This window comes from Oncorhynchus mykiss, chromosome 10, assembly GCF_057628025.1.
Source record: "Oncorhynchus mykiss isolate SJ-2025 chromosome 10, ASM5762802v1, whole genome shotgun sequence".
Classification (NCBI taxonomy): Eukaryota; Metazoa; Chordata; class Actinopteri; order Salmoniformes; family Salmonidae; genus Oncorhynchus; species Oncorhynchus mykiss.
Window position 1 is genome coordinate 69,275,935 of NC_143031.1, and position 13,427 is coordinate 69,289,361.

General features: G+C 47.9%; 1 protein-coding gene across 4 annotated transcripts in view; it reads left to right on the top strand.

Moving 5' to 3' along the window:
- The window catches only part of LOC110534527 (zinc finger protein 827), a 107,296-nt gene that overhangs the window by 40,207 nt on the left and 53,662 nt on the right, over positions 1–13,427 (top strand). For 2 of the 4 annotated variants that reach the window (XM_090187625.1, XM_090187627.1), the window contains exons 3-4: positions 412–587; positions 1,089–1,602. In XM_090187625.1, coding sequence (XP_090043751.1) covers positions 412–587; positions 1,089–1,602 — 690 coding nt within the window. The remainder of the gene's footprint in view (positions 1–411; positions 588–1,088; positions 1,603–13,427) is intronic. The other 2 variants (XM_090187626.1, XM_090187629.1) reach the window with 1 other exon arrangement.

Here is a 13,427-nt window from a genome sequence, read left to right on the forward strand (position 1 = left end):
GTGTGGTGAAGTCCCAAGCAATTCCCAGCTCGAGAAATGGACCTGTTCCAATACTTCAGAAATGTATCCCTCACCTTCCTAGCTTCCTTCTTTTCTTCCTTGAAGTAATCACAGATCTGACATGGCCTGGATTGGGGAAAGCTATAAAGTGGAAACCTTACTTACACCTTACCTGTCACTTATAGATCGGATAGGTGCACTGACATCAAGCAAACGAGGAAGGAAGGATGCATTGCTTAAGTATTTGTTCAGGGGACTGTATGCACTAAATGACTTGTATTTTTACTGAGCTGCCATTCTCAGCCAGGTATCCCTTGGTAAATAATTATTCTGACCTCACTGGAACTCCCTGGTTAAATAAAGGTGAAATAAATAAATGTCTCATCCCCTCTTTTTCCTCTCCTCTCCCAGGTTCCCCAGGGGAGGACGGAGGGAAGCCGTTCCAGTGTCCGGTGTGTGGCCTGGTCATCAAGAGGAAGAGCTACTGGAAGAGACACATGGTGATCCACACCGGCCTGAAGAGTCACCAGTGTCCCCTGTGCCCCTTCCGCTGCGCCCGCAAAGACAATCTCAAGTCCCACATGAAGGTGAGATGATGGGAGCCTGTGATGCCTCCTTTGACCTTTGACCTGTAACCTTGTTGTGTTATCCATCCCCTGAGGTCGTAATTGTGGAAGTGGTGCTAATGCTACTAATTGCTCAAAGGCCAGGAGGTGTAAGCTCTAGTCAAAGTCACCTCTAGTGTAGCGGGGTAACGTGCCTCAAATGATACTGTAGTTAGTAGACCAAAGCTAGAGGGGGTTTTAACAAGAGCGAGAAGCTCCAGGTGCTGAGGGAATCCTTACTGTTTTACGCTCTTATTTAATCTCTTTTACTCATTTTATTTCAATTATTTATTTGCATAGGGACAGATTCAATTAGCCCGAAACATTGACACATGTTGAATGGACAACACTGTGATGCATTGCTCCATTGTAGCGTAGGAACATTTTCAGTGTCTTGTCCTCAAATGAGCATCATTGCTTTGAATGTTGTTGCCGTAACAATGCGGAGGTACCCCCACCACTCATCCTATCCCTGTATCCCAGGTCCACCAGCATCAGGACCGGGGCGAGACGTTCCAGTGCGAACTTTGCCCTTTCACCTCCTCGCGCCACTTCAGCCTCAAGCTCCACATGCGCTGCCACCAGCACTTCCCCCGCTCCGGTTCCGCCTCCGACGGGGTCAAGGTCAAGGAAGAGGCCACCACGGACACGGAGGGCGAGGGGTCACTCCTGGGCGATTTCAACCCCGGGGAATCCCCCCTCCAGTCGGACGCAGGGAACCAGAGCTCCCCTGGAGTCTCCAACCACCACGTCTATATAAAAGAAGAGCCCCAGGAGAGGGAGCTGTCGGTGCTGTCGCCCTTCACCCTTTGCAGGGACAGGGAGCGGGAGCGGCCTGGTAGCAGTGGCAACTCCCTGGACCTCTCTATGGGGGGAGTCGGGGTGGGAGTCGGGGTGGGGGTGCGGTCCAGTCCTGGTGGAGGTCCAACGGCAGCGTCCCTCTTCAGCCCGGACATCACCACCAAGACAGCCACCGACCTGCTCATGAAGCTCTCAGGTAAAATCAAATCAAATCAAATCAAATCAAATTTATTTTATATAGCCCTTCGTACATCAGCTGATATCTCAAAGTGCTGTACAGAAACCCAGCCTAAAACCCCAAACAGCAAGCAATGCAGGTGAAGAAGCACGGTGGCTAGGAAAAACTCCCTAGAAAGGCCAAAACCTAGGAAGAAACCTAGAGAGGAACCAGGCTATGTGGGGTGGCCAGTCCTCTTCTGGCTGTGCCGGGTGGAGATTATAACAAAACATGGTCAAGATGTTCAAATGTTCATAAATGACCAGCATGGTCGAATAATAATAAGGCAGAATAGTTGAAACTGGAGCAGCAGCACAGTCAGGTGGACTGGGGACAGCAAGGAGTCATCATGTCAGGTATTCCTGGGGCATGGTCCTAGGGCTCAGGTCCTCCGAGAGAGAGAAAGAAAGAGAGAATTAGAGAGAGCATATGTGGGATGGCCAGTCCTCTTCTGGCTGTGCCGGGTGGAGATTATAACAGAACATGGCCAAGATGTTCAAATGTTCATAAATGATCAGCATGGTCGAATAATAATAAGGCAGAACAGTTGAAACTGGAGCAGCAGCACAGCCAGGTGGACTGGGGACAGCAAGGAGTCATCATGTCAGGTAGTCCTGGGGCATAGGTAACCATGACAGCAACTCCCGTCAATAACAACACTCACTAACGGCCAGGTGTTAGACTGGTGGGCAACTTTTGATGGCCATTTCAGGACTTTTGAGCGTCTTAGCATATTTCTTAGGGTTTCGTCATGAATGTCAATGAACGTCAACTCATTAATCCAATAACCCCAACACTCCGCTTTGCCTCTCCAATAACCTCATCAACAACAAACACGCTATCGTTAGCCAGAATAACGCTAGGTATTATATCAGGTTTGTTGAGATGCATTCCACCGTGTTGTGACGATGGCAAAGGATCAGTTACTTTGAGACAATGGCTGAAGATTGATGGGGGAAGGTGTGCCCGGGGTTGGGTGCCAAGGTCGGGGTTGAGGCTGCCACTCTAACTCCTAATGCCAGCTAATTAGATTGAGATCTCCTGAACGAGGGATGCGGAAGGAGGAGAGGGACAAGGGATGAGGGAGGGGGGGTAGAAAACCCTCGGAACATTAGATTAATTAAAAATGTATGCATAATTCATAAATTAAGAAGAATTCATAATTTGAAATGATTAGCGCCCTTAACTTCTGCTCCGTGACCCTGGCTAGGATGCGCCGTGCGATATGCGTCGCGGAGGGACTGGACAGGTTTAGTTAACCCCTCCCTCTCCAGTTCGGCTCCGCACCGGTGCCCCCCGGGTGCCAGTCGCACTTCACTCCCAGACTTTGCAATCGAGCCAGGAAAGTCCCAGAGGAGATGGAGCCAAGATGGCTTCTTCTCTCACAATGTCAGCCCAGTGTAGAGTGGCGGACGGGCGGCGGACATCTTAGTTCAAGGGCGGCGTCATTCATGCAGTACCGGAGGGAATTTGAAAGATGGGAGGACACACTTTTTTGTTTTTAAGGAGCGGATAGTAGTGGACTTGAGTGATGTTAGAGATAACGATGATGTTTAAATAGAATACTGGTCCTTTTGATTACCGAGGGCTTTCATGATCATCTCTGAGCGCGGTTGGTAAAAAAGAGAAGGGGGGTTTTGGCCCAAAGCTTTACTCAGATCTTTTGCACTCTTTGCTGGGCCGTACAGCAGACAGGGAGGGTAGAGAGGAGGAGAAAGGGAGGGGGGGAGGTAAAGCTTCTTCTCAGGGGAACCTCGGGACTCTTTCTTTTGACCTCCCTGCCAAGAGCGATTGAGTGTGTACATGCGGCAGCTCATCTCCTGATTTACCACTGCTGTCACAGTGCCTGTCTCAATCCCACAAGGGCTGTAAAAGAGAGAGGGAGAGGGGGGGGGGGGTTGGAGGATGGAGAGAGAGGCTGGGAGAGGGGACGGGAGAGGGTTTGAAGGGCTGTAAGAGAAAGAGAGAGGTGTAGGATGGACAGAAGGGCTGTAAGAGAGAAAGAGGTGTAGGATGGACAGAAGGGCTGTAGGAGAGAGAGAGAGAGGTGTAGGATGGACAGAAGGGCTGTAAGAGAGAGAGAGAGAGGTGTAGGATGGACAGAAGGGCTGTAAGAGAGAGAGAGAGAGGTGTAGGATGGACAGAAGGGCTGTAAGAGAGAGAGAGGGGTGTAGGATGGACAGAAGGGCTGTAAGAGAGAGAGAGAGAGAGAGAGGTGTAGGATGGACAGAAGGGCTGTAAGAGAGAGAGGTGTAGGATGGACAGAAGGGCTGTAAGAGAGAGAGAGGGGTGTAGGATGGACAGAAGGGCTGTTGGAGAGGGGTGCAGGATGGACAGAAGGGCTATAAGAGAGGGAGAGGGGTATAGGATGGAGAGAAGGGCTGTTAGAGAGGGGTGTAGGATGGACAGAAGGGCTGTAAGAGAGAGAGAGAGAGAGGTGTAGGATGGAGAGAAGGGCTGTTAGAGAGGGAGAGAGGTGTAGGATGGACAGAAGGGCTATAAGAGAGGGAGAGGGGTGTAGGATGGACAGAAGGGCTGTAAGAGAAGCAGAGGGGTGTAGGATGGACAGAAGGGCTGTAAGAGAGGGAGAGAGGTGTAGGATGGACAGAAGAGCTGTAAGAGAGGGAGAGAGGTGTAGGATGGACAGAAGGGCTGTAAGAGAAGGAGAGGGGTGTAGGATGGACAGAAGGGCTGTAAGAGAGGGAGAGAGGTGTAGGATGGACAGAAGGGCTGTAAGAGAGTGAGAGGGGTGTAGGATGGACAGAAGGGCTGTAAGAGAGTGAGAGGGGTGTAGGGGGGTGGATAAAAAGACAATAGCCTTGCTATTGAGGAAGGCCGACGTAGGCAGACCTGGCTCTCAAGAGAAGACAGGCTATGTGCACACTGCCCACAAACTGAGGTGGAAACTGAGCTGCACTCCCTAACCTCCTGTCAAATAAATGACCATATTAGAGATACATATTTCCCTCCGATTACACAGATCCACAAAGAATTTGAAAATGAATCAAATCTTGATAAACTCATATCTACTGGGTGAAATACCACAGTGTGCCATTACAGCAACAAGATTTGTGACCTGTTGCCACACGAAAAGGGCAACCAGTGAAGAACAAACACCATTGTAAATACAACCCATATTTATGTTTATTTACATTCCCTTTAGGACTTCTACTATTTCCACATCGTTACAACACTGCATATAGACATAATATGACATTTGAAATGTATTTTATTATTATTAATTTTAGTTTTTCACTTTTGTATATTATCTACTTCACTTTCTTTGGCAATGTTAACATATGTTTCTCATGCCAATAAGCCCCTTGAATTGACTTGAACTGATAAAAAATTGCTAAATAAAGTGACAGATGACAAAGGAGAGAGAAAAAGAGAGCGAGTAGGATCTGACTTGAGTTCCCCAGGTATAAACTCTCTCTGACCTCATCATTTTTAGGCTGCCCTGATTCTCCTCTGGGTGTTCTGACCAATCCCCTTTGATTTCTCCCCCGCACGGCAACTCTGACACAACCGGCAACCTACCCAGTGTGACCCTCCACATTCTGATTTGAGAGGGGAAAGATGAAAGTCCGCGGAGGTACTTTGAAATGCGTGGATGGTGCCCGGTTAGGACGCTACTCGCAGGACCCCTCAGACGGGTGTCCCCGCTGAGACCCCGTTTGGAGGTGACAGCGAGCGTGACCCCGGGCCGGGTGTGAATAATTGGCACGCCGCTGAAGCAAGGGCTTGTGGGAGGAAGTGTCGTTGGTGCTGAGGGTGTCTTATTTATCTCAGAGGCGAGAGAGTGAAAGGGAGAGAAAAAGAGTGAAGGCGTTTGATGCAGTTGGAGTGTCTTAGTGATGTAGTAGTGTGTTTGTCTGTGTGCTTGTGAGTTGACACGTTTTATACCCAACCAATATGTCTACATAATAGTCACCTATTCTCTCTTTCAAATATTGTTTAAGATTCATCTGACAACACCTGTCGGGGTGGGCAGACACATGTTACAACCTCTTCTCAATAATGTATTTTCCTCTCGACCACGACACATGAACAGAGTCAGCCAGTCAGTCAAGACTTCTCATCTGTGACCTCTGGTCCATCCGCTCTGCTGTCAGCCCTCAGTATCTACACTACTCTGTGCAGCTCAGTATACACACTGTCAGCTATTGTTGCTGCCTTCCACTCCAGCTGCCTGTGTGTGTGTTTGCGCACAGACACTAGCCCAGCAGCCACCTCTTTCTCCTCTCCTCTGGAGAAAACAGGAGCCAGTTGTTAGAGGGGGAGCAGGCCAGCGTGACAGAGGTGGAAAGCTAATGAAGTTATTTGACGGCAGGCCCGGCCGCGGAGCGAGAGGTGAGGAGCATTGGACAAGCGTCTGGCAGAGAGACGGATGAGGCGAGAGGAAGGAAGTGTGGCTGGAGAGGAGAGAGACCATAGTAAAGAGAGGGGAAGGCAGGAGGGATTGGTAGAGGGGGAGAGGGAAAGGTAGAGGCAGAGGCAAGGGGGAAAGGTAGAGGCAGAGGCAAGGGCAAAAGGTAGAGGCAAGGGGAGAGGGAAAGGTAGTGGGGGGAGAGGGGAAGGTAGAGGGGGGGAGAGGGAAAGGTAGAGGGGGGGAGAGGGAAAGGTAGAGGGGGGGAGAGGGAAAGGTAGAGGGAGGAGAGGGAAAGGTAGAGGGGGGAGAGGGAGGAGAGGGAGGAGAGGGAAAGGTAGAGGGAGGAGAGGGAAAGGTAGAGGCAAGAGGGAGAGGGAAAGGTAGAGGCAAGGGGGAGAGGGAAAGGTAGAGGCAAGGGGGAGAGGGAAAGGTAGAGGCAAGGGGGAGAGGGAAAGGTAGAGGCAAGGGGGAGAGGGAAAGGTAGAGGCAAGGGGCAGAGGGAAAGGTAGAGGAAAGGTAGAGGCATAGGGAGAGGGAAAGGTAGAGGCAAGGGGGAGAGGGAGAGGCAGAGGCAAGGGGGAGAGGCAGAGGCAAGGGGGAGAGGCAGAGGCAAGGGGGAGAGGCAGAGGCAAGGGGGAGAGGCAGAGGCAAGGGGGAGAGGCAGAGGCAAGGGGGAGAGGCAGAGGCAAGGGGGAGAGGCAGAGGCAAGGGGGAGAGGCAGAGGCAAGGGGGAGAGGCAGAGGCAAGGGGGAGAGGCAGAGGCAAGGGGGAGAGTCAGAGGCAAGGGGGAAGGGCAGAGGCAAGAGGGAAAGGCAGAGGGAAGAGGGAAAGGTAGAGGCAAGGGAGAGCGAAAAAGCAACAGCAGGAGGAGTAGAAAAAGGGACAAAAGAACAAGAAAGCCAGAGTCTGAGGTGGAGCGTGAAAAAGAGAGGAAAAAAAGAGAGAGGGAGAGCAGTGTCCGGCTGGCTGGCTGATGGCATGTCAACAGGGCGTGATAACAGAGACAGGCTGATAGCACCATCACCCCTGGGCCACAGACAGACAGAGACGGGATGAACCCTAGTGTACTACTACTACACACGACGGGGAAGCTGCCACTGAACCGCTACATTGAAGGCAGGCAGAGATGGATAGTCACCTCTCAGCCAGAGACAGTAAAACTGCTACTCACGACATGGGGCTGCCACAGACCTGCTACACTGGCGGCAGAGATGGGATACATATCCATTCACTCAGGCCAGGAAGGAACCTTTACTACACACAGGAGGCTGCCACTGACGAAGGTGCCCCGCCTGCTACACTGGCGACAGAGATGGGTTACATCTCCATTCACTCAGACCAGGCCAGGCAGAAAGCTACTCATCACATCACCCAGTCACCCAGAGATGGCTGTTGGTTATTTCCTCAACTCTGACCTAAACACCGACAGCATTCTGGGGGAAGTTGACGTGCTACAGAGTGCTACAGCGTGCGCAGAGGGAAAGTACTGTAATTCGACTTCTGTAATTTTATTTGGTTGAAATAAACCCAGGCACAGCATATCACCATAAATAACAGCTTAAACTATGGTGATTGGTGGTGGTAGCAGCAGTAGTAGAAGTAGTAGTAGAAGTAGCAGCAGTAGTAGTAGCGGTAGTAGTAGGTGCGGTAGTAGTAGTCGTGGATGTGGGTAGGAGCAGCAGCAGTAGTAATAGTCGTGGATGTAGTGGCCGTAGTAGTAATATTCATGGATGGTGTAGCAGCAGTAGTAATAGTTGTGGATGTAGTAGCAGTAGTAGTAATAGTCATGGATGGTGTATCAGCAGTAGTAATAGTTGTGGATGTAGTAGCAGTAGTAGTAATAGTTGTTGATGTAGTAGCAGTAGTAGTAATAGTTGTGGATATAGTAGCAGTAGTAGTAATAGTCGTGGATGTAGTAGCAGTAGTAGTAATAGTTGTGGATGGTGTAGCAGCAGTAGTAATAGTTGTGGATGTAGTAGTAGCGCTAGTAGCAGTAGTAGTAATAGTCGTGGATGTAGTAGCCGTAGTAGTAGTCGTGGATGTAGTAGTAGCGGTAATAGCAGTAGTAGTAGTCGTGGATGTAGTAGCAGTAGTAGTAGTAGTCGTGGATGTAGTAGTAGCGCTAGTAGCAGTAGTAGTAATAGTCGTGGATGTAGTAGTAGCGGTAATAGCAGTAGTAGTAGTCGTGGATGTAGTAGCAGTAGTAGTAGTTGTGGATGTAGTAATAGCAGCAGTAGTAGTCGTGGATGTAGTAGTAGCGCTAGTAGCAGTAGTAGTAATAGTCGTGGATGTAGTAGCCATAGTAGTAGTCGTGGATGTAGTAGTAGCGGTAATAGCAGTAGTAGTAGTCGTGGATGTAGTAGCAGTAGTAGTAGTAGTCGTGGATGTAGTAGTAGCGCTAGTAGCAGTAGTAGTAATAGTCGTGGATGTAGTAGCAGCAGTAGTAGTAGCTGTAGTAATAGTCGTGGATGTAGTAGTAGTAGTAGTAGTAGTAATAGTCGTGGATGTAGTAGTAGCAGCTGTAGTAATAGTCATGGGATGTAGTAGCAGCAGTAGTAATAGTAGTTGATGTAGTAGTAGCGGTAATAGTAGTGGATGTAGTAGTAGTAGTAGTACCAGTAGCAATAGTTGTGGATGTAGTAGCAGCAGTAGTAGTAGCTGTAGTAATAGTTGTGGATGTAGTAGTAGCGGTAGTAGAAGTAGTAGCAGTAGTACTAGTCGTGGATGTAGTAGTAGCGGTAATAGTCGTGGATGTAGTAATAGCAGCAGCAGTATTAGTAGTAGCAACAGTAGTAATAGTTGTGGATGTAGTAGCAGTAGTGATAGTTGTGGATGTAGTAGCAGTAGTGATAGTTGTGGATGTAGCAGCAGTAGTGATAGTTGTGGATGTAGCAGCAGTAGTAATCGTTGTGGATGTAGTAATAGCAGCAGTAGTAGTAGCAGCAGTGGTAATAGTTGTGGATGTAGTAATAGCAGCAGTGGTAATAGTCGTGGATGTAGTAGCAGTAGTAATAGTTGTGGATGTAGCAGCAGTAGTAATAGTTGTGGATGTAGTAGCAGTAGTAATAGTCGTGGATGTAGTAATAGCAGCAGCAGTAGTAGTAGCAGCAGTAGTAATAGTTGTGGATGTAGCAGCAGTAGTGATAGTTGTGGATGTAGTAATAGCAGCAGTAGTAATAGTCGTGGATGTAGTAATAGCAGCAGTAGTAGTAGTAGCAGCAGTAGTAATAGTTGTGGATGTAGTAGCAGTAGTAATAGTCATGGATGTAGTAGTAGCAGCAGTAGTAGTAGTAGCAGCAGTAGTAATAGTTGTGGATGTAGTAGCAGTAGTAATAGTTGTGGATGTAGTAATAGCAGCAGTAGTAGTAGCAGCAGCAGTAGTAATAGTTGTGGATGTAGTAGCAGTAGTAATAGTTGTGGATGTAGCAGCAGTAGTAATAGTTGTGGATGTAGTAGCAGTAGTAATAGTCATGGATGTAGTAATAGCAGCAGTAGTAATAGTCGTGGATGTAGTAATAGCAGCAGTAGTAGTAGTAGCAGCAGTAGTAATAGTTGTGGATGTAGTAGCAGTAGTAATAGTCATGGATGTAGTAATAGCAGCAGTAGTAGTAGCAGCAGCAGTAGTAATAGTCGTGGATGTAGTAATAGCAGCAGCAGTAGTAGTAGCAGCAGTAGTAATAGTTGTGGATGTAGCAGCAGTAGTGATAGTTGTGGATGTAGCAGCAGTAGTAATAGTCGTGGATGTAGTAATAGCAGCAGTAGTAATAGTCATGGATGTAGTAGCAGTAGTAATAGTCATGGATGTAGTAATAGCAGCAGCAGTAGTAGTAGCAGCAGTAGTAATAGTTGTGGATGTAGCAGCAGTAGTGATAGTTGTGGATGTAGCAGCAGTAGTAATAGTCGTGGATGTAGTAATAGCAGCAGTAGTAGTAGTAGTAGTAGTAGTAGCAGCAGTAGTAATAGTTGTGGATGTAGTAGCAGTAGTAATGGTCATGGATGTAGTAATAGCAGCAGTAGTAGTAATAGCAGCAGTAGTAATAGTTGTGGATGTAGCAGCAGTAGTAATAGTCATGGATGTAGTAATAGCAGCAGTAGTAGTAGTAGTAATAGTCGTGGATGTAGTAGCAGTAGTAATAGTCATGGATGTAGTAATAGCAGCAGTAGTAGTAGTAGTAGCAGCAGCAGTAGTAATAGTTGTGGATGTAGCAGCAGTAGTAATAGTCATGGATGTAGTAATAGCAGCAGTAGTAATAGTCATGGATGTAGTAATAGCAGCAGTAGTAGTAGTAGTAGCAGCAGTAGTAATAGTCGTGGATGTAGTAGCAGTAGTAATAGTCATGGATGTAGTAATAGCAGCAGTAGTAGTAGTAGCAGCAGTAGTAATAGTTGTGGATGTAGTAGCAGTAGTAATAGTCATGGATGTAGTAATAGCAGCAGTAGTAGTAGTAGCAGCAGTGGTAATAGTTGTGGATGTAGCAGCAGTAGTAATAGTCATGGATTTAGTAATAGCAGCAGTAGTAGTAGTAGTAGTAGTAGTAGCAGCAGTAGTAATAGTCGTGGATGTAGTAGCAGTAGTAATAGTCATGGATGTAGTAATAGCAGCAGTAGTAGTAGTAGCAGCAGTAGTAATAGTTGTGGATGTAGTAGCAGTAGTAATAGTCATGGATGTAGTAATAGCAGCAGTAGTAGTAGTAGCAGCAGTGGTAATAGTTGTGGATGTAGTAGCAGTAGTAATAGTCATGGATGTAGTAATAGCAGCAGTAGTAGTAGTAGCAGCAGCAGTGGTAATAGTTGTGGATGTAGTAGCAGTAGTAATGGTCATGGATGTAGTAATAGCAGCAGTAGTAGTAGCAGCAGCAGTAGTAATAGTCGTGGATGTAGTAATAGCAGCAGTAGTAGTAGTAGCAGCAGTAGTAATAGTCGTGGATGTAGTAGCAGTAGTAATAGTCGTGGATGTAGTAATAGCAGCAGTAGTAGTAGTAGCAGCAGTAGTAATAGTTGTGGATGTAGTAATAGCAGCAGTAGTAGTAGTAGCAGTGGTAATAGTTGTGGATGTAGTAATAGCAGCAGTGGTAATAGTCGTGGATGTAGTAGCAGTAGTAATAGTTGTGGATGTAGCAGCAGTAGTAATAGTTGTGGATGTAGCAGCAGTAGTAATAGTCGTGGATGTAGTAATAGCAGCAGTAGTAGTAGTAGCAGCAGTAGTAATAGTTGTGGATGTAGCAGCAGTAGTGATAGTTGTGGATGTAGTAGCAGTAGTAATAGTCGTGGATGTAGTAATAGCAGCAGTAGTAGTAGTAGCAGCAGTAGTAATAGTTGTGGATGTAGCAGCAGTAGTGATAGTTGTGGATGTAGTAGCAGTAGTAATAGTTGTGGATGTAGTAATAGCAGCAGTGGTAATAGTCGTGGATGTAGCAGCAGTAGTAATAGTCATGGATGTAGTAATAGCAGCAGTAGTAGTAGTAGCAGCAGTAGTAATAGTTGTGGATGTAGTAATAGCAGTAGTAGTAGTAATAGCAGCAGTAGTAATAGTCGTGGATGTAGTAGCAGTAGTAATAGTCATGGATGTAGTAATAGCAGCAGTAGTAGTAGTAGCAGCAGTAGTAATAGTTGTGGATGTAGCAGCAGTAGTAATAGTCATGGATGTAGTAATAGCAGCAGTAGTAGTAGCAGCAGCAGTAGTAATAGTTGTGGATGTAGTAGCAGTAGTAATGGTCATGGATGTAGTAATAGCAGCAGTAGTAGTAGCAGCAGTATTAATAGTAGTGGCAGCAGCAGTCGTAGTGGCAGCAGCAGTCATAGTGGCAGCAGCAGTCATAGTGGCAGCAGCAGTTGTAGTGGCAGCAGTTGTGGTAGTAGTAGCAGCAGTAGTCGTAGTAGCAGTGGTAGTATTAGCAGCAGTAGTCATAGTAGCAGTAGTAGCGGCAGTAGCAGTCGTAGTGGCAGCAGCAGTCGTAGTGGCAGCAGCAGTCATAGTGGTGGCAGCAGTAGTCGTAGTAGTAGCAGCAGTAGTCATAGTAGCAGTAGTCGCTTTAGCAGTGGTAGTAGTAGCAGCAGTGGTAGCAGTAGTGGTAGTAGTAGCGGCAGTAGTCGTAGTAGCAGTGGTAGTAGTAGCAGTAGTAGTCGTGGTAGTAGCAGTAGTCGTAGTAGCAGTGGTAGTATTAGCAGTAGTAGTCGTAGCAGTAGTCGTAGTAGCAGTGGTAGTAGTAGCAGTAGTAGTCGTAGTAGTAGCAGTAGTCGTAGTAGCAGTGGTAGTAGTAGCAGTAGTAGTCGTAGTAGTAGCAGTAGTCGTAGTAGCAGTGGTAGTAGTAGCAGCAGTAGTCGCAGTAGCAGTGGTAGTAGTAGCAGTAGTAGTCATAGTAGTAGTAGCAGTAGCAGCAGTCATAGCAGCAGCAGTAGTAGCAGCAGCAGCAGTCCTGTGTGGCTCAGTTGGTAAGAGCGTGGCTCTAGCAATGTCAGCGTCATTGGTTAGATTCCTGCAGGGGATAAGCATCTGGTAAGTGGAATAGATATGGTACACTTGTGTGTTTTGTGTTACTTGAGTTCCCGACTGGAGAAATGATAAACGTCACATTAGGGTACTAAATAATTGAGTGATTTCCGTAACTCAGATTGGGAGAGTTTAAATACGATGCTATTTATAGGGCCCAAAAAGGTCATTGTAGTGGAGTGACTTTGTGTGTGTAAGCACCGCGTCTACTGCGTCTTGATGGTTGTTATTGTTCCGGTGGAGTACTGTCGGAGGGGGGTGTGTATGTGTGCGCACAGGTCGTCTGTAATAGAGTTTGTGTGTGTGTGTGTGTGTGTGTGTGTGTGTGTGTGTGTGTGTGGGCCTCGCCAGGGCCACAGTGAAGCGTGCTGTCCCTGTCTGATCCAACACGGCCTGAACACACTCCTAATTAGAGGACGTCCTTCCAGGTGCTGACCAGGTTATACTTAGCCTGCCCGCTGACATCCGACACACACACACACACTCCACCATCGAGCCTGCCCGCTGACATCTGACAGTGTGACATTTCCAGCTGGTGGTGCTGCCGCGACCCCTAACCCCTTGTCGTGAAAGTCACTGTCCCCCATTCGCAAGCCTCCCACTTGGCCTCACACACCCCTCCCACCCACTACAAGCCTCCACCAGCACAGCATGGGCGGTTTAGGTCTAGCAGGTCCACCCACAGGGAGGTTCTGCCAGTGTGGCTCCTGTCCTCCCTTACCTGAGCGCTCTGTCCCTCCAGCGTGCATCATCATTAATCAGATGGCCGGAGCTGCCACAGATTTATGACACGGGCAGGGGGGGTGGCCCCACTGCAGGCCTGTGGCGGCCGGAGATGTTAGGTGTGACGGGAGGGAGTGAGGAGTAGGTGGGGGGGGGGGGTGAGCAGGGGAGCGGATCTATAGTGGGGCTGGAGGAAACGGGACAGCCGTCGACCCAAGA